Genomic DNA, 25,917 nt, shown 5'->3' with positions numbered 1-25,917 from the left:
CAATGACAGGTGACAGTGCCAGTGCCAGGAGGTGACAGTGCCAGGTGACAATGCCAGGTGACAATGACAGGTGACAGTGACAATGACAGGTGACAGTGACAGTGCCAGGAGGTGACAGTGACAGGTGACAGTGAGAGGTGACAGTGACAGTGCCAGGTGACAGTGCCAGGTGACAATGGCAGAAGGTGACAGTGACAATGACAGTGCCAGGAGGTGACAGTGCCAGGTGACAATGCCAGGTGACAGGTGACAGGAGGTGACAGTGACAATGACAGTGACAGTGCCAGGTGACAATGACAGGTGACAGTGACAGTGACAATGACAGTGACAGTGCCAGGTGACAGCGCCAGGTGACAATGCCAGGTGACAGGTGACAGTGACAATGACAGTGACAGTGCCAGTGCCAGGAGGTGACAGTGCCAGGTGACAATGCCAGGTGACAATGCCAGGTGACAGTGACAGTGACAATGACAGTGCCAGTGCCAGGAGGTGCCAGCACCAGGTGCCAGTGCCAGGTGACAGTGACAGGAGGTGACAGTGACAATGACAGTGACAGTGCCAGGTGACAATGACAGGTGACAGTGACAGTGACAATGACAGTGACAGTGCCAGGTGACAGTGCCAGGTGACAATGGCAGAAGGTGACAGTGACAATGACAGTGCCAGGAGGTGCCAGCGCCAGGTGACAATGCCAGGTGACAGTGACAGTGACAATGACAGTGACAGTGCCAGTGCCAGGAGGTGACAGTGCCAGGTGACAATGCCAGGTGACAATGCCAGGTGACAATGACAGTGACAATGACAGTGCCAGTGCCAGGAGGTGCCAGCACCAGGTGACAGTGCCAGGTGACAGTGACAGGAGGTGACAGTGACAGTGCCAGGTGACCGTGCCAGGTGACAGTGACAGGAGGTGACAGTGACAATGACAGTGACAGTGCCAGGTGACAATGACAGGTGACAGTGACAGTGACAATGACAGTGACAGTGCCAGGTGACAATGACAGGTGACAATGACAGGTGACAGTGACAATGACAGGTGACAGTGACAGTGCCAGGAGGTGACAGTGCCAGGTGACAATGCCAGGTGACAGGTGACAGTGACAATGACAGTGCCAGGTGATAATGCCAGGTGACAGTGCCAGTGACAATGACAGTGACAATGACAGTGACAGTGACAGTGCCAGGAGGTGACAGTGCCAGGTGACAATGCCAGGTGACAATGCCAGGTGACAGTGCCAGTGACAATGACAGTGACAATGACAGTGCCAGTGCCAGGTGACAGTGCCAGGTGACAATGCCAGGTGACAATGCCAGGTGACAGTGCCAGTGACAATGACAGTGACAATGACAGTGACAATGACAGTGACAGTGCCAGGTGACAGTGCCAGGTGACAATGACAGGTGACAATGACAGGTGACAGTGACAGTGCCAGTGCCAGTGCCAGTGCCAGGAGGTGCCAGCGCTGTCCCCTCGGTACCTGCGGGCGGTGCCGGGGCCGGGCGGGGTCACGCTGGGGAGGAGAAGATGGAGATGAGAGGGGGGAGGGGACATCGGGGACATCGGGCGGATGGAGGTGACCAGGAGATGACCACAGGGGTGACCAGGAGATGACCACAGAGATGGTCAATGGGATAGGGAGGAGATGGAGGTGACCAGGAGATGACCACAGGGGTGACCATGGAGATGGTCAAGGGGACAGGGAAGGGATGGAGGTGACCAGGAGATGACCACAGGGGTTACCATGGAGATGGTCAAGGAGACAGGGAGGGGATGGAGGTGACCAGGAGATGACCACAGGGGTTACCATGGAGATGACCACAGGGGTTACCATGGAGATGGTCAAGGGGACAGGGAAGGGATGGAGGTGACCAGGAGATGACCACAGGGGTGACCATGGACCATGGAGGTGACCACAGAGATGACCAGGAGACGGCGGAGGGAACACGGGGATGGTCAAGGTCACCTGGAGGTGGTCAAGGGGACACAGAGGTGACAGAGAGGGGATGGAGGTGACCATGGAGGTGACCACGGAGGTGACCACAGAGGTGACCATGAAGGTGACCAGGAGATGATGGAGGGGACAGGGAGGAGGTGACCACAGAGGTGACCACGGACCATGGACCACAGAGGTGACCAGAAGATGATGGAGAGGACACGGGCAAGGTCACGGTCACCTGGAGATGGTCAAGGTGACCACGCAAGTGACCACGGACCACAGAGCGTGGAGGTGACCACACGGGTGGCCACAGCGGCCGCAGAGCCGGCAGGGGCGGGGCCGTGGGGCCATTTGGGGACACTCGGGGACACTCCGGGGGGTCCGCCCCCCCCCCCCTCACCCTCCAGGTAGTTCCTGGCGATGAACTTGAGGGCCTCGTCCAGCAGAATGACCGGGAAGGAGATCTTGAGGACCATCAGCCAATGGGTCACCGACAGCGGCGTCAGCTTGAAGATCATCTGGGGACACCGGGGGACACGGCTGGAACCCCCCCCAGGGCCACCAGAGCCACCCCAGGGCCACCCCAGGGCCACCCCGGGGCCACCGGACCCCACCCGTGGGCACTGAAGCCTCCCCGTGGTCATCCAACCCCATGGGCACTCAAGCCAAGGTCAACAGGCTCGTGGCCGCCATCTCGGTGGTCATCGATGCGATGGGCAGGCCGGCAAGCGCACGGCCACCATCCCAGTGACCACCAGCCCCACGGGCACCACCTCGATGGCCGACAATCCGTGGTCAAGGACACAATGTTCCCATGGCCACCAGCCTAATGACCACCAGCCCTGTGGCCATCAGCTCAGTGACCACCAACCCCACATCCCCAAGGCCACCGTCTTGGTGGCCACCATCTTGATGACCACCAACCGCATGATCACCAACCCCAATATTGATGACCACCAACCCCATGACCACCAATCCCAATGACCACCAACCCCAATGTCGATGACCACCAGCTCCAATGACCACCAAACCCATGACCACCAACCCCAGTGTCGATGACCACCAACTCCGATGACCACCAACCTGATGACCACCAACCCATGACCACCAACCCCAGTGTCAATGACCACCAACCCCATGACCACCAACCCCAATATTGATGGCCACCAACTCCGATGACTACCAACCCCAGTGTCGATGACCACCAGCTCCAATGACCACCAACCCCAATGTCAATGACCACCAACCCCAATGCTGATGACCACCAGCTCTGATGACCACCAACCCCAGTGTCGATGACCACCAACCCCAATATTGATGGCCACCAACTCTGATGACCACCAACCCCAGTGTTGATGACCACCAACTCCGATGACCACCAACCCCAGTGTCGATGACCACCAGCTCCAATGACCACCAACCCATGACCACCAACTGCAAGGTCAATGACCACCAACTCCAATGACCACCAACCCCAGTGTTGATGACCACCAACCCCATAACCACCAACCCCAATATTGATGGCCACCAACTCTGATGACCACCAACCCCAATGTCGATGACCACCAATTCCAATGACCACCAACCCCATGATCACCAGCTCTGATGACCACCAACCCCAATGTCGATGACCACCAGCTCCAATGACCACCAACCCATGACCACCAACTGCAAGGTCAATGACCACCAACTCCGATGACCACCAACCCCAGTGTCGATGACCACCAGCTCCAATGACCACCAACCCATGACCACCAACTGCAAGGTCAATGACCACCAACTCCGATGACCACCAACCCCAGTGTCGATGACCACCAACTCTGATGACCACCAACCCCACGACCACCAACCCCAGTGTCGATGACCACCAACTCCGATGACCACCAACCCCACGACCACCAACCCCACGCCCAAGGCCACCCCGCGGCGTCCCCCCGGCGTCCCCTTACGGGCAGGGGGTCGATGTAGAGGATGACGAAGTGCAGGGACATGGAGAGGCAGATGGAGCCCACCAGCCAGATGTTCACCCACGGCGGCATCCGGGCCAAGGACTGGTTCTCGGACAGGCTGGGGACAGCGGGGTCACCGCGGGGTCACCACGGGGTCACCACGGGGTCACCGCGGGGTCAGCGGGATGTTGGGGGGATGCGGGGCGGGAGGACGCTGAGGGGTCACCGCAGGGTAGGGGGCGACGATGATGACGAGGACGGTGACCCGTGGAGGGCCTCGGTGGTGACCATGATGACCATGATGACCGTGATGACCTTGACCATGACCGTGACAATGACAATGACCACGACGATGACAACCATGACGATGATGACGATGACAACGGTGACAATGACACTGCCAGGTGTCCCTCACCTGCTGAGGGCGTTGCACATCTCCATGGTTGCACATCTCCATGACCATGATGACCACGATGACCATGACCATGACAATGGTGACAATGACCATTATGACCATGACCATGATGACCATGATGACCATGACTATGACCATTATGGCCATGACCATGATGACCGTGATGACCATGACCATGACAATGACCATTATGACCATGACCATGATGACCACGATGACCATGACCATGACAATGACCATTATGACCATGACCATGATGACCATGATGATCATGATGACCATGACAATGACCATTATGGCCATGACCATGATGACCGTGATGACCATGACCATGACAATGACCATTATGACCATAACCATGATGGCCATGATGACCACCATGACCATGACAACAGTGACAATGATAATGGTGACACTGGTGACAGTGTCCCTCACCTGTTGAGAGCATTGCACATCTCGATGGTGACCACGATGACCATGACCACGATGACCATGACCATGATGATGACCATGACCATGATAATGACCATGGCCATGACCACGATGATGGTGATGACAGTGGTGACAACGATAACAACGATGACCATGGTGACCATGACAATGGTGACAACAACAATGGTGACAATGACAATGGTGACACCGGTGACAGCGTCCCTCACCGTTTGAGGGCGTTGCACATCTCAATGGTGACCATGATGACCATGACCATGACAATGACCATGATGACCATGATCATGACCACAACCATGGTGACAACAACAAAGGTGACAATGACAGTGATGACAATGATGATGATGACACTGGTGACAGTGTCCCTCACCTGCTGAGGGCGTTGCACATCTCGATGGTGACCATGATGACCATGACCATGACAATGACCATGATGACCACGACAATGACCATGACAAAGGTGACAATGACAATGATGACAATGCCAATGCTGACGGTGACACCGGTGACAGCACCCCTCACTTGCTGAGGTCATTGCCCATCTCAATGGTGACCATGATGACCATGACCATGACCGTGATGACCATGACCATGATGACAATGCCAACGGTGACAATGACAATGGTGACAGTGGTGACAGCGCCCCTCACCGTTTGAGGGTGTTGCACATCTCAATGATGACCATGATGACCATGACCATGACAATGACCACGACAACGACCAGGACCACGACTAAGGTGACAATGCCAATGCCGACGGTGACAACGCCGCCGGTGACGCCGGTGACAGCGCCCCTCACCTGTTGAGGGCGTTGCACATCTCGATGGTCACCAGCACCGACAGCGCCATCGTCATCGGCACCGGCGACTCGAAGACGTCGCAGTCGAGGCCCTCGAACTCCGCGTTGTGCTCGCTGCACTGCATGAAATGGGTCTGGGGGACACAGAGGTCACCACGGGGTCACCACGGCGTCACCACGGGGTCACACCTTGGGGACACCTCGGGGACACCCCTGGCGGGGCACCCTGGGGAGCTGAGGGACACCACGAGGACCTTCGTGGTGGTGGTGGTGGCACCTCCATGAGGGGCCTGAATGGGGTCTGGGAGGGGAGATGTGGGGGGTCACTCAGGGGTCAGTGGGTGGGGACACCTTGGGGACACTCGGGGACACCTTGGGGACACCTTGGGGACACTCGGGGACTCACCAGCTGGTAGTAGCTGATGCTGGGTCCATCCTCAGCGAAGAGGAACCACCAGGCGGCCGCTCCGACCGTGGCGGCCCCGACGTAGCCTGGGGGGGGACAAACGGGGGGTTGGGGACACCTTGGGGACAACCTGGGACCACCATGAGGGTCTCCAAGGGGCCACATTGGGGGTCTCCGGGTGGTTCCGTGAAGTTCTCCAGGTGACCCCATGAGGTTCTTGGAGGAACCTGCTCCATGGGGGTCTCCAGGTGGTTTTTTGGGGGTCTTTGGGTGGGTTTTGGGGGTCTCCAGGTGGTTCTGTGAGGTTCTCCAGGTGACCCCGTGAGGTTCTTGGAGGAACCTGCTCCATGGGGGTCTCCAGGTGGTTTTTTGGGGGTCTTTGGGTGGGTTTTGGGGGTCTCCAGGTGGTTCCGTGAGGTTCTCGGAGGAACCTGCTCCATGGGGGTCTCCAGGTGGTTTTTTGGTGGTCTTTGGGTGGGTTTTGGGGGTCTCCAGGTGGTTCCGTGAGGTTCTCCAAGGAACCTTCTCCATGGGGGTCTCCAGGTGGTTTTTTGGGGGTCTTTGGGTGGGTTTTGGGGGTCTCCAGGTGGTTCTGTGAGGTTCTCCAGGTGACCTCACGAGGTTCTTGGAGGAACCTTCTCCATGGGGGTCTCCAGGTGATTTTTTTGGGGCCTTTCTGGGTGGTTTTTTGGGGTCTCCACGTGGTCCCAGGAGGTTCTCCAGGTGACCCCACAAGGTTCTCTGAGGAACCACCTACGAGGGACCACCTTGGTGACCCCTGGGATCTCCGGGGACCTCCAGGAGTTTCCTTGGGGGTCCCATGAGGTTCTCGAGGTGACCCCACAAGGTTCTTCAAGGAACCACCTACGAGGGACCACCTTGGTGACCCCCTGGGATCTCCAGGGACCTCCAGGAGTTTCCTTGGGGGTCCCATGAGGTTCTCGAGGTGACCCCACGAGGTTCTCTGAGGAACCACCTACGAGGAGCCACCTTGGTGACCCCTGGGGTCTCCGGGGACCTCCAGGAGTTTCCTTGGGGGTCTCCACGTGGTCCCATGAGGTTCTCAAGGTGACCCCACAAGGTTCTCCGAGGAACCACCTACGAGGGACCACCTTGGTGACCCCCTGGGATCTCCAGGGACCTCCAGGAGTTTCCTTGGGGGTCCCATGAGGTTCTCGAGGTGACCCCACAAGGTTCTCTGAGGAACCACCTACGAGGAGCCACCTTGGTGACCCCTGGGATCTCCAGGGACCTCCAGGAGTTTCCTTGGGGGTCTCCACGTGGTCCCATGAGGTTCTCCAGGTGACCCCACGAGGTTCTCTGAGGAACCACCTACGAGGAGCCACCTTGGTGACCCCTGGGATCTCCAGGGACCTCCAGGAGTTTCCTTGGGGGTCTCCACGTGGTCCCATGAGGTTCTCGAGGTGACCCCACGAGGTTCTCCAAGGAACCACCTACGAGGGGCCAACTCGGAGGCCTCTGGGCGACCCGTGGAGGTCTCCGGGGACCTCGAGGTGACCCCGAGGTGACCCCTGGGATGGCCGGCGGTCTCACCCCCGATGGCCAGGTAGCGGAAGAAGAGCCAGCCGGAGATCAGGGGCTCCTTGGGGCTGCGGGGGGGCTTGTCCATGATGTCCAGGTCGGGCGGGTTGAAGCCCAGGGCGGTGGCCGGGAGCCCGTCCGTGACCAGGTTGACCCAGAGCAGCTGCACCGGGATCAGCGCCTCGGGCAGCCCCAGCGCCGCCGTCAGGAAGATGCTGGGAGGGGAGCGCGGGGGTCAGGGAGGGGACTGGGAGGGGACTGGGAGGGGACTGGGAGGGAGTGGGAGGGACTGGGAGGGAGTGGGAGTGGGCTGGGAGGGATTGGGATGGACTGGGAGGGACTGGGAGGGACTTAGAGGGACTGGGATGGAGTGGGAAAGACTGGGATGGACTTGGAGGGACTGGGATGGACTGGGAGGGCACTGGGACTGGGCTGGGATGGAGTGGGAGGGCACTGGGAGGGCACTGGGATGGAGTGGGATGGACTGCGAGGGACTGGGATGGACTGGGAGGGCACTGGGAGGGACTGGGAGGGCACTGGGATGGAGTGGGAGGGACTGGGAGGGCACTGGGATGGAGTGGGAGGGACTGGGATGGACTGGAATGGACTGGGGGGGACTGGGAGGGAGTGGGATGGACTGGGAGGGAGTGGGATGGACTGGGAGTGGACTGGGAATGGACTGGGAGTGGACTGGGATGGACTGGGAGGGCACTGGGAGGGACTGGGATGGACTGGGAGGGCACTGGAATAGACTGGGAGGGACTGGGAGGGACTGGAATGGACTGGGGGGGACTGGGAGTGAGTGGGAGGGCACTGGGAGGGACTGGGAGGGCACTGGGAGGGGCTGGGATGGACTGGGAGTGGACTGGGAGGGACTGGGAGGGCACTGGGATGGACTGGGATGTACTGGGAGGGATTGGGAGTGGACTGGGATGGACTGGGATGGACTGGGATGGACTGGGAGGGAGTGGAAGGGCACTGGGGTGGAGTGGGATGGACTGGGAGGGACTGGGATGGACTGGGAGTGGACTGGGAGGGACTGGGAGGGCACTGGGATGGACTGGGATGTACTGGGAGGGATTGGGAGTGGACTGGGATGGACTGGGAGGGACTGGGATGGACTGGGATGGACTGAGGGAGTGGAAGGGCACTGGGGTGGAGTGGGATGGACTGGGAGGGACTGGGATGGACTGGGAGTGGACTGGGAGGGACTGGGAGGGAGTGGAATGGACTGGGGGGGGACTGGGAGGGACTGGGAGTGGACTGGGATGGACTGTGAGGGCACTGGGATGGACTGGGATGGACTGGGAGGGACTGGGAGTGGACTGGGATGGACTGGGATGGGACTGGGATGGACTGGGAGGGCACTGGGATGGACTGGGATGGACTGGGAGGGAGTGGAAGGGCACTGGGGTGGAGTGGGATGGACTGGGAGGGACTGGGATGGACTGGGAGTGGACTGGGAGGGACTGGGAGGGAGTGGAATGGACTGGGGGGGGACTGGGAGGGACTGTGAGGGCACTGGGAGGGCACTGGGATGGACTGGGAGAGACGGGAATGGACTGGGAGTGGACTGGGATGGACTGGGATGGAGTGGGAGGGCACTGGGAATGCACTGGGAGTGGACTGGGAATGGACTGGGAATGGACTGGGATGAACTGGGAGTGGACTGGGAGTGGACTGGGAGGGACTGGGAGGGAGGGGGAGGGACTGGGATGGACTGTGAGGGCACTGGGAGGGACTGGGATGGACTGGGATGGACTGGGAGTGGACTGGGATGGACTGGGAGGGACTGGGAGGGACTGGGAATGCACTGGAAGGGCACTGGGGTGGAGTGGGATGGACTGGGAGGGGACTGGGAGTGGACTGGGAGTGGACTGGGATGGACTGGGAGGGGACTGGGATGGACTGGGAGTGGACTGGGATGGACTGGGATGGAGGGGGAGGGACTGGGATGGACTGTGAGGGCACTGGGAGGGACTGGGATGGACTGGGAGTGGACTGGGATGGACTGTGAGGGCACTGGGAGGGACTGGGATGGACTGGGAGTGGGCTGGGATGGACTGGGAGGGACTGGGAGGGACTGGGAATGCACTGGAAGGGCACTGGGGTGGAGTGGGAGGGACTGGGAGGGGACTGGGATGGACTGGGAGTGGACTGGGATGGACTGGGAGGGGACTGGGATGGACTGGGAGTGGACTGGGATGGACTGGGATGGAGGGGGAGGGACTGGGATGGACTGTGAGGGCACTGGGAGGGACTGGGATGGACTGGGAGTGGGCTGGGATGGACTGGGAGGGACTGGGAGGGGATTGGGAGGGACTGGGAGGGGACTGGGAGGGGATTGGTATAAACTGGGAGGAACTGGGAGGGCACTGGGAGTGGACTGGGATGGGACTGGGATGGGACTGGGATGGACTGGGAGGGGACTGGGAGGGACTGGCATGGACTGGGCTGAACTGGGCTGAACTGGGACAAACTGGTATGAACCGGCAGAAAACCCAAAACTGGGCCAGTCCAACAACCACCAACAGGATCCGGCACCAACAACTGGTCCCAACTGGTGCCAACTGGTCCCAAACGGTCCCAACTGGTCCCAACCGGTCCAAACTGGTGCCAACTGGTGCCAACTGGTCAGAACTGGGCGCTCACCAGACGACCTCGCCCACGTTGGAGGAGATGAGGTAGCGGATGAACTGCTTCATGTTGTTGTAGATGGCCCTGCCCTCCTCCACGGCCGCCACGATGGTGGAGAAGTTGTCGTCGGCCAGGACCATCTCCGAGGCCGTCTTGGCCACGGCCGTGCCCGAGCCCATGGCGATGCCGATCTCGGCCTTCTTCAGCGCCGGCGCGTCGTTGACGCCGTCGCCGGTCTGAGGGGACACCGCCAGAGTCATCGGGGGCGGGGCCGGAGCGGCCGGGAGAGCGTCGCTTTTATGGTGGAACTCCAAAACAAGGAGGGCGTGAGGGGCGTCGGGAACGGCGTCAAAAGGGTGGTGGGACCCCCAAAATGAGGTCAAAATGGTGGTGGGATCTCAAAATGATGTTAAAATGGGGGTGGGATCTCAAAATGGCGTCAAAATGGTGGTGGGACACCAAAATGACTTCAAAATGGTGGTGGGATCTCAAAATGACGTTAAAATGGGGGTGGGATCTCAAAATGGCGTCAAAATGGTGGTGGGACCCCAAAATGACGTCAAAATGGTGGTGGGACACCAAAATGACGTTAAAACGGTGGTGGGATCTCAAAATGACGTTAAAACGGTGGTGGGATCCCAAAATGACGTCAAAATGGTGGTGGGACCCCAAAATGACGTCAAAACGGTGGTGGGATCCCAAAATGACGTCAAAATGGTGGTGGGACACCAAAATGACGTCAAAACGGTGGTGGGATCTCAAAATGACGTTAAAATGGGGGTGGGATCTCAAAATGACGTCAAAATGGTGGTGGGACCCCAAAATGATGTCAAAATGGTGGTGGGACCCCAAAATGATGTCAAAATGGTGGTGGGACACCAAAATGAGGTTAAAATGGTGGTGGGATCTCAAAATGACGTTAAAACGGTGGTGGGATCCCAAAATGACGTCAAAATGGTGGTGGGACCCCAAAATGACGTCAAAATGGTGGTGGGATCCCAAAATGACGTCAAAACAGTGGTGGGACCCCAAAATGAGGTCAAAACGGTGGTGGGATCCCAAAATGACGTCAAAATGGTGGTGGGACACCAAAATGACGTCAAAACAGTGGTGGGACCCCAAAATGAGGTCAAAATGGTGGTGGGACACCAAAATGACGTCAAAACGGTGGTGGGATCTCAAAATGACGTTAAAATGGGGGTGGGATCTCAAAATGGCGTCAAAATGGTGGTGGGATCTCAAAATGACGTCAAAATGGTGGTGGGACACTAAAACGATGTCAAAATGGTGGTGGGACCCCAAAATGATGTCAAAATGGTGGTGGGACCCCAAAATGACGTCAGAACGGTGGTGGGACACCAAAATGACGTCAAAATCGTGGTGGGAACCCAAAACAATGTCAAAATGGTGGTGGGACCCCAAAATGATGTGAAAACGGTGGTGGGACCCCAAAATGACGTCAGAACGGCGGTGGGACCCCAAAATGACGTCAAAACAGTGGTGGGACCTCAAAATGACGTCAGTCAAGACCTTTTGAGCCCAAACCCCATCAAATCAAGAACTTCTGACCCCAAACCCACATCAATCGATGGTGGACCCCCAAACCTCCTCAATCAATGGCAGTTGACCCCGAAAACCTCATCAATCCATAGTGGACCCCCAAAATTACATCAATCCATGGTGGACCCCCAAAACCTCATCAATCCATAAATCCTCACCCCAAAACCTCCTCAATCCATGGTGGACTCCCAAAACCTCATCAATCAATGGCAGTTGACCCCCAAAATGACGTCACCCCAAAACCTCCTCAATCCATGGTGGATCCCCAAACTGTCCTCAATCCATAAATCCTCACCCCAAAACTTCATCAATCCATGGTGGGCCCCCAAAACGATGTCAATCCATGAATCTTCACCCCAAAACCTCCTCAATCCATGGTGGACCCCCAAAACCTCATTGATCCATAAATCTTCACCCCAAAACCTCCTCAATCCATGGTGGGCCCCCAAAACCTCATCGATCCATAAATCTCCACCCCAAAACCTCCTCAATCCATGGTGGGCCCCCAAAACGATGTCAATCCATGAATCTCCACCCCAAAACCTCCTCAATCCATGGTGGACCCCCAAAATTACATCTATCCTTGGTGGACCCCCAAAATGTCCTCAATCCATGAATCTTCACCCCAAAACCTCCTCAATCCATAAATCCTCACCCCCAAAACCTCCTCAATCCATGGTGGGCCCCCAAAACGACATCTATCCTTGGTGGACCCCCAAAATGTCCTCAATCCATAAATCCTCACCCCCAAAACCTCCTCAATCCATGGTGGACCCCCAAAATTACATCAACCCATGGTGGACCCCCAAAACGACGTCACCCAAGAGCTTCCTTCCCCAAAGCCCCTCCCTCCTCACCATGGCGGTGATCTCGTCGAAGGACTGCAGGAACTCCACGATCTTGGACTTGTGGGTGGGCTCGACGCGGGCGAAGCAGCAGGCGCGGCGGCAGGCCTCGCGCTGCTCGGACAGCGGCAGGTCGTCGAACTCGCGGCCGGTGTAGGCGCGGCCGGACACCTCCTCGTCCTCGCCGAAGATGCCGATGCGGCGGCAGATGGCGATGGCCGTGCCCTTGTTGTCGCCGGTGATCATGATGACGCGGATGCCGGCGTCGCGGCACAGCCGGATGGAGCCCATCACCTCCTTGCGGGGCGGGTCCAGCATCCCCACGCAGCCCACGAAGGTCAGGTCCGTCTGGGGTGGGAGGGGACGCAGAAGAAAAAGGGAGGTGTGGGGTCAGGGAGGTCCGAGGAAGGAAGTTATGGGGGCGGCGGTGGAGGAGGAACTCCAAAAAATGGGATTTTGGAGGTCATGGAGGAGAAGGAACCCCAAAAATGGGGGTTTGGAGGTCAAGGAGGAGAAGGAACCCCAAAAATGGGGGTTTGGAGGTCATGGAGGAGAAGGAACCCCAAAAAAAGGGATTTTGGAGGTCATGGAGGAGAAGGAACCCCAAAAAAGGAATTTTGGAGGTCATGGAGGAGAAGGAACCCCAAAAATGGGGGTTTGGAGGTCATGGAGGAGGAGCCCCAAAAAATGGGATTTTGGAGGTCATGGAGGAGAAGGAACCCCCAAAATGAGATTTTGGAGGTCATGGAGGAGAAGGAACCCCAAAAATGGGATTTTGGAGGTCATGGAGGAGAAGGAACCCCAAAAAAGGAATTTTGGAGGTCATGGAGGAGAAGGAACCCCAAAAATGGGATTTTGGAGGTCATGGAGGAGAAGGAACCCCAAAAATGGGGGTTTGGAGGTCATGGAGGAGAAGGAACCCCAAAAATGGGGGTTTGGAGGTCATGGAGGAGGAGCCCCAAAAAATGGGATTTTGGAGGTCATGGAGGAGAAGGAACCCCAAAAATGGGGGTTTGGAGGTCATGGAGGAGAAGGAACCCCAAAAAAAGGGATTTTGGAGGTCATGGAGGAGAAGGAACCCCAAAAAAGGAATTTTGGAGGTCATGGAGGAGAAGGAACCCCAAAAATGGGATTTTGGAGGTCATGGAGGAGAAGGAACCCCAAAAATGGGGGTTTGGAGGTCATGGAGGAGGAGCCCCAAAAAATGGGATTTTGGAGGTCATGGAGGAGAAGGAACCCCCAAAATGAGATTTTGGAGGTCATGGAGGAGAAGGAACCCCAAAAATGGGGGTTTGGAGGTCATGGAGGAGAAGGAACCCCAAAAAATGGGGGTTTGGAGGTCATGGAGGAGAAGGAAGACCATAAAGCCCCAAGAAACCCCCAAAATGAGGTCCCACAACCCAAAATGAGATCCCACCACCCAAAACAAGGTCCCACCACCCAAAACGAGATCCCACCACCCAAAACGAGGTCCCACCACCCAAAACGAGATCCCACCACCCAAAACGAGATCCCACCACCCAAAATGAGATCCCACCACCCAAAACGAGATCCCACCACCCAAAATGAGATCCCACCACCCAAAACAAGGTCCCACCTCCAAAACTGAAGTCCCACCACCCAAAACGAGTTCCCACCACCTAAAACGAGGTCCCACCACCCAAAATTAGATCCCACCACCCAAACTGAAGTCCCACCACCCAAAACGTGGTCCCACCACCCAAAACTGAAGTCCCACCACCCAAAACAAGTTCCTACCACCCAAAACGAGATCCCACCACCCAAAACAAGGTCTCACCACCCAAAACGAGATCCCACCACCCAAAACAAGTTCCCACCACCCAAAAGGAGATCCCACCACCCAAAACAAGGTCCCACCACCCAAAACGAGATCCCCCCCACCCAAAACCGGCCGCGGGGCCACCTCGGGGCCACCTGGGGGCCACCGACCTCGTACTCGGCGAACTTGGTGGAGTCCTCGAGGAGCATGTCCTCCTTCTTGGGGGGAGTGTCGCGGGTGGCCAGGGCCAGGCAGCGCAGGGTGTCCCTGCCCGTGCCCCACTCCTTGATGACGCTCTGGATCTTCTCCTGGCCGCCGGCGTCAGCGGCACCCGCGCGGTGCCCACCCGGACGTAGCTGCAGCGGTCGATGACCCCCTCGGGGGCGCCCTGGAAGGAGGTGACGGGGTTGGGGACATCGGGGGACATCGGGGACATCGGGGACATCGGGGTGGTGGGACAGGGAGGTGGCAGGGTGGGGACATCGGGGACATTGGGGTGGTGGGACAGGGAGGTGGCAGGGTGGGGACATCGGGGACATCGGGGTGGTGGGACAGGGAGGGGTGAGGACATCGGGGACATTGGGGTGGTGGGACAGGGAGGTGACAGGGTGGGGACATTGGGGACATTGGGGTGGTGGGACAGGGAGGTGACAGGGTGGGGACACGGGACATCGGGGTGGTGGGACAGGGAGGTGATGGGGTTGGGGACACGCGGGGACATCGGGGTGATGGACATCGGGGTGGGGACATCGGGGTGGTGGGACAGGGAGGGGTGATGGACATCGGGGACATTGGGGTGGTGGGACAGGGAGGTGACGGGGTTGGGGACATTGGGGACATTGGAGACATCGGCGTGGTGGGACATCGGGGTGGACAGGGAGGGGTGAGGACATTGGGGACATCAGGGTGGTGGGACAGGGAGGTGATGGGGTTGGGGACATCGGGGACATTGGGGACATCGGGGGTGGTGGGACAGGGAGGGGCAGGGTTCGGGACATCGGGGACATTGGGGACATTGGGGTGGTGGGACATGGAGGTGATCGGGTTGGGGACACTGGGGACATCGGGGACATCGGGGTGGGGTGGTGGGACATGGAGGTGATGGGGTTGGGGACATCGGGGACACTGGGGACATCGGGAACATCGGGGACATCGGGGTGGTGGGACATGGAGGTGATGGGGTTGGGGACATCGGGGACATCGGGGACATTGGAGTGGTGGGACAGGGAGGTGATGGGGTTGGGGACATTGGGGACATTGGGGACATCGGGGTGGTGGGACATGGAGGTGATGGGGTTGGGGACATCGGGGACATTGGGGACATCGGGGTGGTGGGACATGGAGGTGATGGGGTTGGGGACATTGGGGACATTGGGGACATCGGGGTGGTGGGACACGTGGGGACATTGTGGTGGTGGGACAGGGAGGTGATGGGGTTGGGGACATCGGGGACATCGGGGACATCGGGGACATCGGGGTGGTGGGACATGGAGGTGACGGGGGTGACAGGAGGTGACAGAAGTGACCCAGGTGACAATGATGACCCAGGTGACCCTCAGGTGACCCTCAGGTGACCTAGGTGACAATGATGACCCAGGTGACCCAGGTGACCCCCAGGTGACACAGATGACATCACACAGGTGACAATGATGAGCCAGGTGACCCTCAGGTGACCCTCAGGTGACCCCAGGTGACAATGATGACCCAGCTGACCCCAGCTGACCCTCAGGTGACCCCCAGCTGACCCTCAGGTGCCAATGATGACCCAGGTGACACCCAGGTGACCCTCAGGTGACCCCCCAGGAGCCCCCAGGTGACAATGATGACCCAGGTGACCCTCAGGTGACCCCAGGTGCCAATGATGACCCAGGTGACCCTCAGGTGACCCAGGTGACCCCAGGTGACAATGATGACCCAGGTGACACCCAGGTGACCCCAGGTGACCCTCAGGTGACCCAGGTGACAATGATGACCCAGGTGACCCAGGTGACCCCCAGGTGACACAGATGACATCACACAGGTGACAATGATGAGCCAGGTGACCCTCAGGTGACCCTCAGGTGACCCCAGGTGACAATGATGACCCAGGTGACCCAGGTGACCCCCAGGTGACACAGATGACATCACACAGGTGACAATGATGAGCCAGGTGACCCTCAGGTGACCCTCAGGTGACCCCAGGTGACAATGATGACCCAGGTGACCCAGGTGACCCCCAGGTGACACAGATGACATCACACAGGTGACAATGATGAGCCAGGTGACCCTCAGGTGACACCCAGGTGACCTCAGGTGACAATGATGACCCAGGTGACCCAGGTGACCCCCAGGTGACACAGATGACATCACACAGGTGACAATGATGAGCCAGGTGACCCTCAGGTGACCCTCAGGTGACCCCAGGTGCCAATGATGACCCAGGTGACACCCAGGTGACCCTCAGGTGACCCCTCAGGAGCCCCCAGGTGACAATGATGACCCAGGTGACCCTCAGGTGACCCTCAGGTGACCCAGGTGACAATGATGACCCAGGTGACCCAGGTGACCCCCAGGTGACACAGATGACATCACACAGGTGACAATGATGAGCCAGGTGACCCTCAGGTGACACCCAGGTGACCTCAGGTGACAATGATGACCCAGGTGACCCTCAGGTGACTCCACAGGAGCCCCCAGGTGACAATGATGACCCAGGTGACCCTCAGGTGACCCCCAGCTGACCCTCAGGTGCCAATGATGACCCAGGTGACACCCAGGTGACCCTCAGGTGACCCCCCAGGAGCCCCCAGGTGACAATGATGACCCAGGTGACCCTCAGGTGACCCCAGGTGCCAATGATGACCCAGGTGACCCTCAGGTGACCCAGGTGACCCCAGGTGACAATGATGACCCAGGTGACACCCAGGTGACCCCAGGTGACCCTCAGGTGACCCAGGTGCCCCCCAGGTGCCCCCAGGTGCCCCCAGGTGCCCCCCGCCCACCTTGACGAACATCTTGTTGCCCACGGCGGCGCGCGAGGCCTTGGCCGGCGAGCAGAAGACGGACATGGACTTGCGGTCCCGGGAGAACTCCAGCGTGAACTCCTTCTTCATCAGCTGCTTGATCACCTGGGGGACACCGGGGGGACACAGGTGGGACAGGTGGGACAGGAGGTGACACAGGTGACACAGGTGACACAGGTGACACAGGTGGGACAGGTGACACAGGTGGTGACACAGGTGGTGACACAGGTGGGACAGGTGACACAGGTGACACAGGTGGGACAGGTGGTGACACAGGTGACACAGGTGACACAGGTGACACAGGTGGGACAGGTGACACAGGTGGTGACACAGGTGGGACAGGTGGTGACACAGGTGACACAGGTGGGACAGGTGACACAGGTGGGACAGGTGACACAGGAGGTGACACAGGTGACACAGGTGGGACGGGTGACACAAGTGGGATGGGTGACACAGGAGGTGACACAGGTGACACAGGTGAGACAGGTGACACAGGTGACACAGGTGACACAGGTGACACAGGTGGTGACACAGGTGGGACAGGTGACACAGGAGGTGACACAGGAGGTGAGACAGGTGGGACAGGTGGTGACACAGGTGACACAGGTGGGACAGGTGACACAGGAGGTGACACAGGTGACACAGGTGGGACAGGTGACACAGGTGGGACAGGTGACACAGGAGGTGACACAGGTGACACAGGTGGGACGGGTGACACAAGTGGGATGGGTGACACAGGAGGTGACACAGGTGACACAGGTGACACAGGTGACACAGGTGGGACAGGTGACACAGGTGGGACAGGTGACACAGGAGGTGACACAGGAGGTGACACAGGTGACACAGGTGGGACAGGTGACACAGGTGACACAGGAGGTGACACAGGTGGTGACACAGGTGACACAGGTGGTGACACAGGTGGTGACACAGGTGACACAGGTGACACAGGTGGGACAGGTGACACAGGAGGTGACCCAGGCGACACAGGTGGGACAGGTGGGACAGGTGACACAGGTGACACAGGAGGTGACACAGGTGACACAGGTGACACAGGTGGGACAGGTGACACAGGTGGTGACACAGGTGGGACAGGTGGTGACACAGGTGACACAGGTGACACAGGTGGGACAGGTGGGACAGGTGACACAGGTGACACAGGTGGTGACACAGGTGGGACAGGTGGACAGGTGACACAGGTGACACAGGTGACACAGGTGGTGACACAGGTGGTGACACAGGTGACACAGGTGGTGACACAGGTGGACAGGTGGACAGGTGGGACAGGTGACACAGGTGACACAGGAGGTGACACAGGTGACACAGGTGGGACAGGTGGGACAGGTGACACAGGTGACACAGGTGGGACAGGTGGTGACACAGGAGGTGACACAGGTGGTGACACAGGTGACACAGGTGGGACAGGTGGGACAGGTGACACAGGTGGTGACACAGGAGGTGATACAGGTGGGACAGGTGGTGAGACAGGTGGTGGCCCAGGAGGTGACAGAAGTGACCCAGGAGGTGACAGAGGTGACCCAGGAGGTTCCCCAGGTGACCCAGGAGGTGACAGAGGTGACCCAGGTGACCCAGGTGACCCAGGAGGTGACCCAGGAGGTGGCCCAGGAGGTGGCCCAGGAGGTGACAGGAGGTTCCCCAGGTTCCCCAGGTGGCCCAGGAGGTGACCCAGGAGGTGGCCCAGGAGGTGGCCCAGGAGGTGACAGGAGGTTCCCAGGTTCCCCAGGTGGCCCAGGAGGTGGCCCAGGAAGTGGCCCAGGAGGTGACCCAGGAGGTTCCCCAGATGGCCCAGGAGGTGGCCCAGGAGGTTCTCCAGGTGGCCCAGGAGGTGACAGGAGGTTCCCCAGGTTCTCCAGGTGGCCCAGGAGGTGGCCCAGGAGGTGGCCCAGGAGGTGACAGGAGGTTCTCCAGGTTCTCCAGGTGGCCCAGGAGGTGGCCCAGCAGGTGGCCCAGGTGACCCAGGAGGTGACCCAGCAGGTGGCCCAGCAGGTGGCCCAGCAGGTGGCACTCACGGAGTTGCAGGCGTTGGCGCGCTCCACCTTGGACAGGTTCCTGACGTCGGTGTTGAAGACGTTCATCTTCTCCACCAGGCAGGTCAGCGCCGTCTCGGTGGCCTCGCCCACCTTCTCGTAGACCCCCTTGGACTGCGGGGACACCGCGGGGACACCGCGGGGGTCACCCGGTGTCACCTGGGGTGGGGACACCGCGGTGGGGAGGGGCCAGCGCGGTCACCCTCGTTGTAGTCCAGCGAGGAGTCGTTGCAGAGGGCGCAGATGGTGGCCAGCTCCACCAGGCCGTCGTACTGGCCGGCCTTGACCGGGCGGTCCTGCTTCAGCCTGGGGACAGCCCGGGACGTCAGGGGACAGCGGGGGCGGGGGGGACAGCGGGGTCAGGGGGGACATTGAGGGACATCGGGGTCAGAGGGGACATTGGGGGGCAGGGTGGACATTGAGGGACATCGGGGTCAGGGTGGACATCAAGGGGACAGAGGGGTCAGAGGGGACAGAGGGATCAGGGTGGACATCAGGGTCAGAGGGGACATTGAGGGACATCGGGGTCAGAGGGGACATTGGGGTCAGGGGGGACATTGAGGGACATCGGGGTCAGAGGGGACATTGGGGGCAAGGGTGGACATTGGGGTCAGGGTGGACATTGAGGGACATCGGGGTCAGGGTGGACATTGGGGGCAGGGTGGACATTGGGGTCAGAGGGGACATTGAGGGACATTGGGGTCAGAGGGGACATCAAGGGGACAGAGGGGTCAGAGGGGACAGAGGGATCAGGGTGGACATCAGGGTCAGAGGGGACATTGAGGGACATTGGGGTCAGAGGGGACATCAAGGGGACAGAGGGGTCAGAGGGGACACAGGGGTCAGGGTGGACATCAGGGTCAGAGGGGACATTGAGGGACATCGGGGTCAGAGGGGACATCAAGGGGACAGAGGGGTCAGAGGGGACACAGGGGTCAGGGTGGACATCAGGGTCAGAGGGGACATTGAGGGACATCGGGGGCAGGGTGGACATTGGGGGCAGGGGGGACATTGAGGGACATCAGGAGGACATCAGGGGCAGGGTGGACATCAGGGTCAGGGGGGACATTGGGGTCACAGGGGACCTCAAGGGGACAGAGGGGGTCAGAGGGGACATTGGGGGCAGGGTGGACATTGGGGTCAGAGGGGACATTGAGGGACATTGGGGGCCATCAGGGTGGACATTGGGGTCAGGGTGGACATTGAGGGACATCGGGGTCAGAGGGGACATCAAGAGGACATTGGGGTCAGGGTGGACACGGGGGACACGGGGGTGGTTTTGGGGACCCTCAGGTGACATTTGGGACCCCCAGGTGGCGTTTGGGGACCCCCAGGTGACATTTGGGACCCCCAGGTGACATTGGGGACCCTCAGGTGACGTTTGGGACCCCCAGGTGACATTTGGGGACCCCTAGGTGACATTTGGGACCCCCAGGTGACATTTGGGGACCCGCAGGTGACATTTGGGGCCCTCAGGTGACATTTGGGACCCGCAGATGACATTTGGGGACCCCTAGGTGACGTTTGGGACCCCCAGGTGACATTTGGGGCCCTCAGGTGACATTTGGGACCCGCAGATGACATTTGGGGACCTCCAGTGACATTTGGGGACCCGCAGGTGACATTTGGGGCCCTCAGGTGACATTTGGGACCCGCAGATGACATTTGGGGACCTCAGGTGACATTTGGGGACCCGCAGGTGACATTTGGGGACCCCCAGGTGACATTTGGGACCCCCAGGTGACATTTGGGGACCTCAGGTGACATTTGGGGACCCCCAGGTGACGTTTGGGACCCGCAGGTGACGTTTGGGGACCACAGGTGACATTGGGGGCCCTCAGCTGACATTTGGGGACCCGCAGGTGACATTTGGGGACCCCCAGGTGACATTTGGGACCCGCAGGTGACATTTGGGGCCCTCTGGTGACATTTGGGGACCCCCAGGTGACATTTGGGGACCCCCCAGGTGACATTTGGGACCCCCAGGTGACATTTGGGGACCCCCCAGGTGACATTTGGGGACCTCAGCTGACATTTGGGGACCCCAGGTGACATTTGGGGCCCTCAGCTGACATTTGGGGACCCCAGGTGACATTTGGGACCCGCAGGTGACATTTGGGGACCTCAGGTGACATTTGGGGACCCCAGGTGACATTTGGGACCCCCCAGGTGACATTTGGGGACCCCCCAGGTGACATTTGGGACCCCCAGGTGACATTTGGGGACCCCAGGTGGTGTTTGGGGACCCTCAGGTGACATTTGGGGACCCCCCAGATGACATTGGGGACCCTCAGGTGACATTTGGGACCCCCAGGTGACATTTGGGGCCCTCAGGTGACATTTGGGACCCGCAGATGACATTTGGGGCCCTCTGGTGACATTTGGGGACCCTCAGGTGACATTTGGGACCCCCCCAGGTGACATTTGGGGCCCTCAGGTGACATTGGGGGCCCTCAGCTGACATTTGGGGCCCCGCAGGTGACATTTGGGGCCCCCAGGTGACATTTGGGGACCTCAGGTGACATTTGGGGACCCCAAACTCACACTTCCCCCTCGGGGGCGTAGGTGGAGCCGGTGATGGAGAATTCGTTGAAGGAGCAAAGGTCGCCCTCGACCTTGTCCACGATGAACATCTGGGGACAAACGGGGACGTTTTGGGGACAATTCGGGACATTTGGGGACATTTTGGGACGTTTGGGGACATTTGGGGACGTTTTGGGACATTTTGGGGACATTTGGGACATTTTGGGATGTTTTGGGACATTTGGGGATGTTTTGGGACATTTGGGGACATTTGGGACATTTTGGGACATTTGGGGACATTTGGGGACATTTGGGGACGTTTGGGATGTTCGGGGACGTTTTGGGGACATTTTTGGGACATTTGGGGACGTTTTGGGACATTTTGGGACATTCGGGGACTTGGGGACATTTTGGGATGTTTTGGGACGTTTGGGGACATTTGGGGACATTTGGGGATGTTTGGGGATATTTGGGATGTTTTGGGACATTTGGGGACGTTTTGGGGCATTTGGGGACATTTGGGGACATTTGGGGACATTTGGGATGTTCGGGGACATTTTGGGGACGTTTGGGGACATTTGGGACTTTGGGGACATTTTGGGACGTTTGGGGACCTTTGGGGACGTTTTGGGACATTTGGGGACATTTTGGGGACATTTTGGGACATTTCGGGACATTTTGGGGACATTTGGGGACATTTGGGACGTTTTGGGAACATTTTGGGACAAACGGGGACATTTTGGGACTTTGGGGGACTTTTGGGGACATTTGGGACATTTGGGGACATTTTGGGGACATTTGGGGACATTTGGGGACATTTTGGGACATTGTGGGGACATTTGGGGACATTTGGGACATTTTGGGACTTTGGGGGACATTTTGGGGACCTTTGGGGACATTTGGGGACATTTGGGGACACTTTTGGGGACATTTTGGGGACATTTTGGGAGGTTTTGGGGACATTTTGGGACATGGGGGAGGTGAAAGGGGCCGGGAGGAGCCGGGGGGGTTCAAAGGGACCTGGGGGACGTTGGGGACACCACGGGGGAGGTTCCGGGGGGGTTCCCGGGAGGAATTTTGGGGTCCTCTTGAAGGAATTTTGGGGTTCTCGTGGAAATTTGGGGTTTCCCGGAGGAATTTTGGGGTTCTCGTGGAAATTTGGGGTTTCTTAGAGGAATTTTGGGGTTCTTCATGGAAATTTTTGTGTTTCTGGAGGAATTTTGAGGTTCCTGAAAGAACTTTGAGGCTCCTGAAGGAATTTTGGGTTTCTCGTGCAAATTTGGGGTTTCCTGGAGGAATTTTGGGGCTCTCATGGAAATTTGGGATTCTCGTGGAAATTCGGGGTTTCCCAGGAGGAATTTTGAGGTTCCCAGGAGGAATTTTGGGGTTCTCATGGAAATTTGGGGTTTCCTGAAGGAATTTTGAGGTTCCTGAAGGAATTTTGGGGTTCTCGTGCAAATTTGGGGTTTCCTGGAGGAATTTTGGGGCTCTCAGGGAAATTTTGGGGTTCTCGTGGAAATTCGGGGTTTCCCAGGAGGAATTTTGAGGTTCCCAGGAGGAATTTTGGGGTTCTCGTGGAAATTTGGGGTTTCCTGAAGGAATTTTGAGGTTCCGAAGGAATTTTGGGGTTCTCGTGCAAATTTGGGGTTTCCTGGAGGAATTTTGGGGTTCCTGAAGGAATTTTGAGGCTCTCATGGAAATTTGGGATTCTCGTGGAAATTCGGGGTTTCCCAGGAGGAATTTTGAGGTTCCCAGGAGGAATTTTGGGGTTCTCGTGGAAATTTGGGGTTTCCTGAAGGAATTTTGAGGTTCCGAAGGAATTTTGGGGTTCTCGTGCAAATTTGGGGTTTCCTGGAGGAATTTTGGGGTTCCTGAAGGAATTTTGAGGCTCTCATGGAAATTTGGGATTCTCGTGGAAATTCGGGGTTTCCCAGGAGGAATTTTGAGGTTCCCAGGAGGAATTTTGGGGTTCTCGTGGAAATTTGGGGTTTCCTGAAGGAATTTTGAGGTTCCTGAAGGAATTTTGGGGTTCTCGTGCAAATTTGGGGTTTCCTGGAGGAATTTTGGGGTTCCTGAAGGAATTTTGAGGCTCTCATGGAAATTTGGGATTCTCGTGGAAATTCGGGGTTTCTCAGGAGGAATTTTGAGGTTCCCAGGAGGAATTTTGGGGTTCTCGTGGAAATTTGGGGTTTCCTGAAGGAATTTTGAGGTTCCTGAAGGAATTTTGGGGTTCTCGTGCAAATTTGGGGTTTCCTGGAGGAATTTTGGGGCTCTCATGGAAATTTGGGATTCTCGTGGAAATTCGGGGTTTCCCGGGGGAATTTTGAGGTTCCCCGTGGGAATTTTTGGGCTTCTCGGCGGGAATTTCGGGAATTTTCCCCCCAGGACTTTTGGGGTCCCACCTTGCAGACGGACATCTGGTTGGTGGTCAGCGTGCCGGTCTTGTCGGAGCAGATGACCGAGGTGCAGCCCAAGGTCTCCACGGACGGGAGGCTGCGGACGATGGCGTTCTTCTTGGCCATGCGGCGAGTGCCCAGCGCCAGGCACGTGGTGATGACCGCGGGGAGACCTGGGGTGGGGTGGGGGAGGACATCGAGGGGTCACCAGAGCGGTCAGCAGAGCCATGGGGTGGTCAAGAGATGGCCGGGGTGGTCAGCAGGCTCTCAAAAGTGGCCGCGGATGGCCTTCAAAAGGCCAAAAATGGCCACGGGTGGTCCATAGATGGCCACGGGTGGTCTTCAAGACCCCAAAAATGACCACGGGTGGTCCATAGATGACCACGGATGGTCTTCAAGACCCCAAAAATGACCACGGGTGGTCCATAAGTGACCACGGATGGTCTTCAAGACCCCAAAAATGACCACGGGTGGTCCATAAGTGACCACGGATGGTCTTCAAAACCCCATAAATGACCACGGGTGGTCCATAGGTGACCACGGGTGATCTCCAAGACCCCATAAATGACCACGGATGGTCCATAGGTGACCACGGATGGTCTTCAAGACCCCAAAAATAACCACGGGTGGTCTCTAGAACCCCGAAGTGACCACGGGTGGTCCATACGTGACCACGGGTGATCTCCAAGACCCCATAAATGACCACGGGTGGTCCATAGGTGACCACGGATGATCTCTAGAACCCCAAAGTGACCACGGATGGTCCATACGTGACCACGGATGGTCTTCAAGACCCCAAAAATGACCACGGATGGTCCAGAGGTGACCACGGATGATCTCTAGAACCCCAAAGTGACCACGGATGGTCCATACGTGACCACGGATGGTCTTCAAGACCCCAAAAATGACCACGGATGGTCCAGAGGTGACCACGGATGATCTCTAGAACCCCAAAGTGACCACGGATGGTCCATGGATGACCACGGGTGATCTCCAAGACCCCATAAATGACCACGGATGGTCCATAGATGACCATGGATGATCTCCAAGACCCCACAAATGACCACGGATGGTCCATAGGTGACCATGGATGATCTCCAAGACCCCACAAATGACCACGGATGGTCCAGAGGTGACCACGGATGATCTCTAGAACCCCAAAGTGACCACGGATGGTCCATGGATGACCACGGGTGATCTCCAAGACCCCATAAATGACCACGGATGGTCCATAGATGACCATGGATGATCTCCAAGACCCCACAAATGACCACGGATGGTCCAGAGGTGACCACGGATGATCTCTAGAACCCCAAAGTGACCACGGATGGTCCATAGATGACCATGGATGATCTCCAAGACCCCACAAATGACCACGGATGGTCCATAGATGACCACGGGTGGTCTCCAAGACCCCCTAAACGACCCCACCGACCTTCGGGGATGGCGGCCACGGCCAGGGCGACGGCGATCTTGAAGTAGTAGATGGCGCCGCGGATCCAGGAGCCGCCGTGGACGGGGTCGTTGAAGTGGCCGATGTTGATGGCCCAGACGGCCACGCAGATGAGCGAGATGACCTTGGACAGCTGCTCCCCGAACTCGTCCAGCTTCTGCTGCAGGGGGGTCTTGTC

General features: G+C 58.2%; 1 protein-coding gene across 1 annotated transcript in view; it reads right to left on the bottom strand.

Moving 5' to 3' along the window:
* Nucleotides 1–25,917, bottom strand: part of LOC125319309 (sarcoplasmic/endoplasmic reticulum calcium ATPase 1-like) — a gene marked incomplete at its 5' end in the record, with an annotated part of 29,778 nt that extends 3,861 nt beyond the window's left edge. The window contains 15 exon segments of the mRNA XM_048290420.1: nt 2,338–2,455; nt 3,887–4,004; nt 5,551–5,684; nt 5,957–6,042; nt 7,511–7,713; nt 10,151–10,371; nt 12,553–12,888; nt 14,491–14,630; nt 14,633–14,708; nt 17,302–17,427; nt 19,350–19,481; nt 19,571–19,673; nt 21,912–22,000; nt 24,293–24,459; nt 25,722–25,917. Of these exon segments, the coding sequence (XP_048146377.1) occupies nt 2,338–2,455; nt 3,887–4,004; nt 5,551–5,684; nt 5,957–6,042; nt 7,511–7,713; nt 10,151–10,371; nt 12,553–12,888; nt 14,491–14,630; nt 14,633–14,708; nt 17,302–17,427; nt 19,350–19,481; nt 19,571–19,673; nt 21,912–22,000; nt 24,293–24,459; nt 25,722–25,917 (2,245 nt within the window).

The sequence above is a fragment of the Corvus hawaiiensis genome, chromosome 41 (assembly GCF_020740725.1).
Source record: "Corvus hawaiiensis isolate bCorHaw1 chromosome 41, bCorHaw1.pri.cur, whole genome shotgun sequence".
In the NCBI taxonomy this organism is placed as follows: Eukaryota; Metazoa; Chordata; class Aves; order Passeriformes; family Corvidae; genus Corvus; species Corvus hawaiiensis.
The sequence above is the reverse complement of the archived record's forward strand: the minus strand, read 5'-3'. Positions and strand labels throughout refer to the sequence as shown.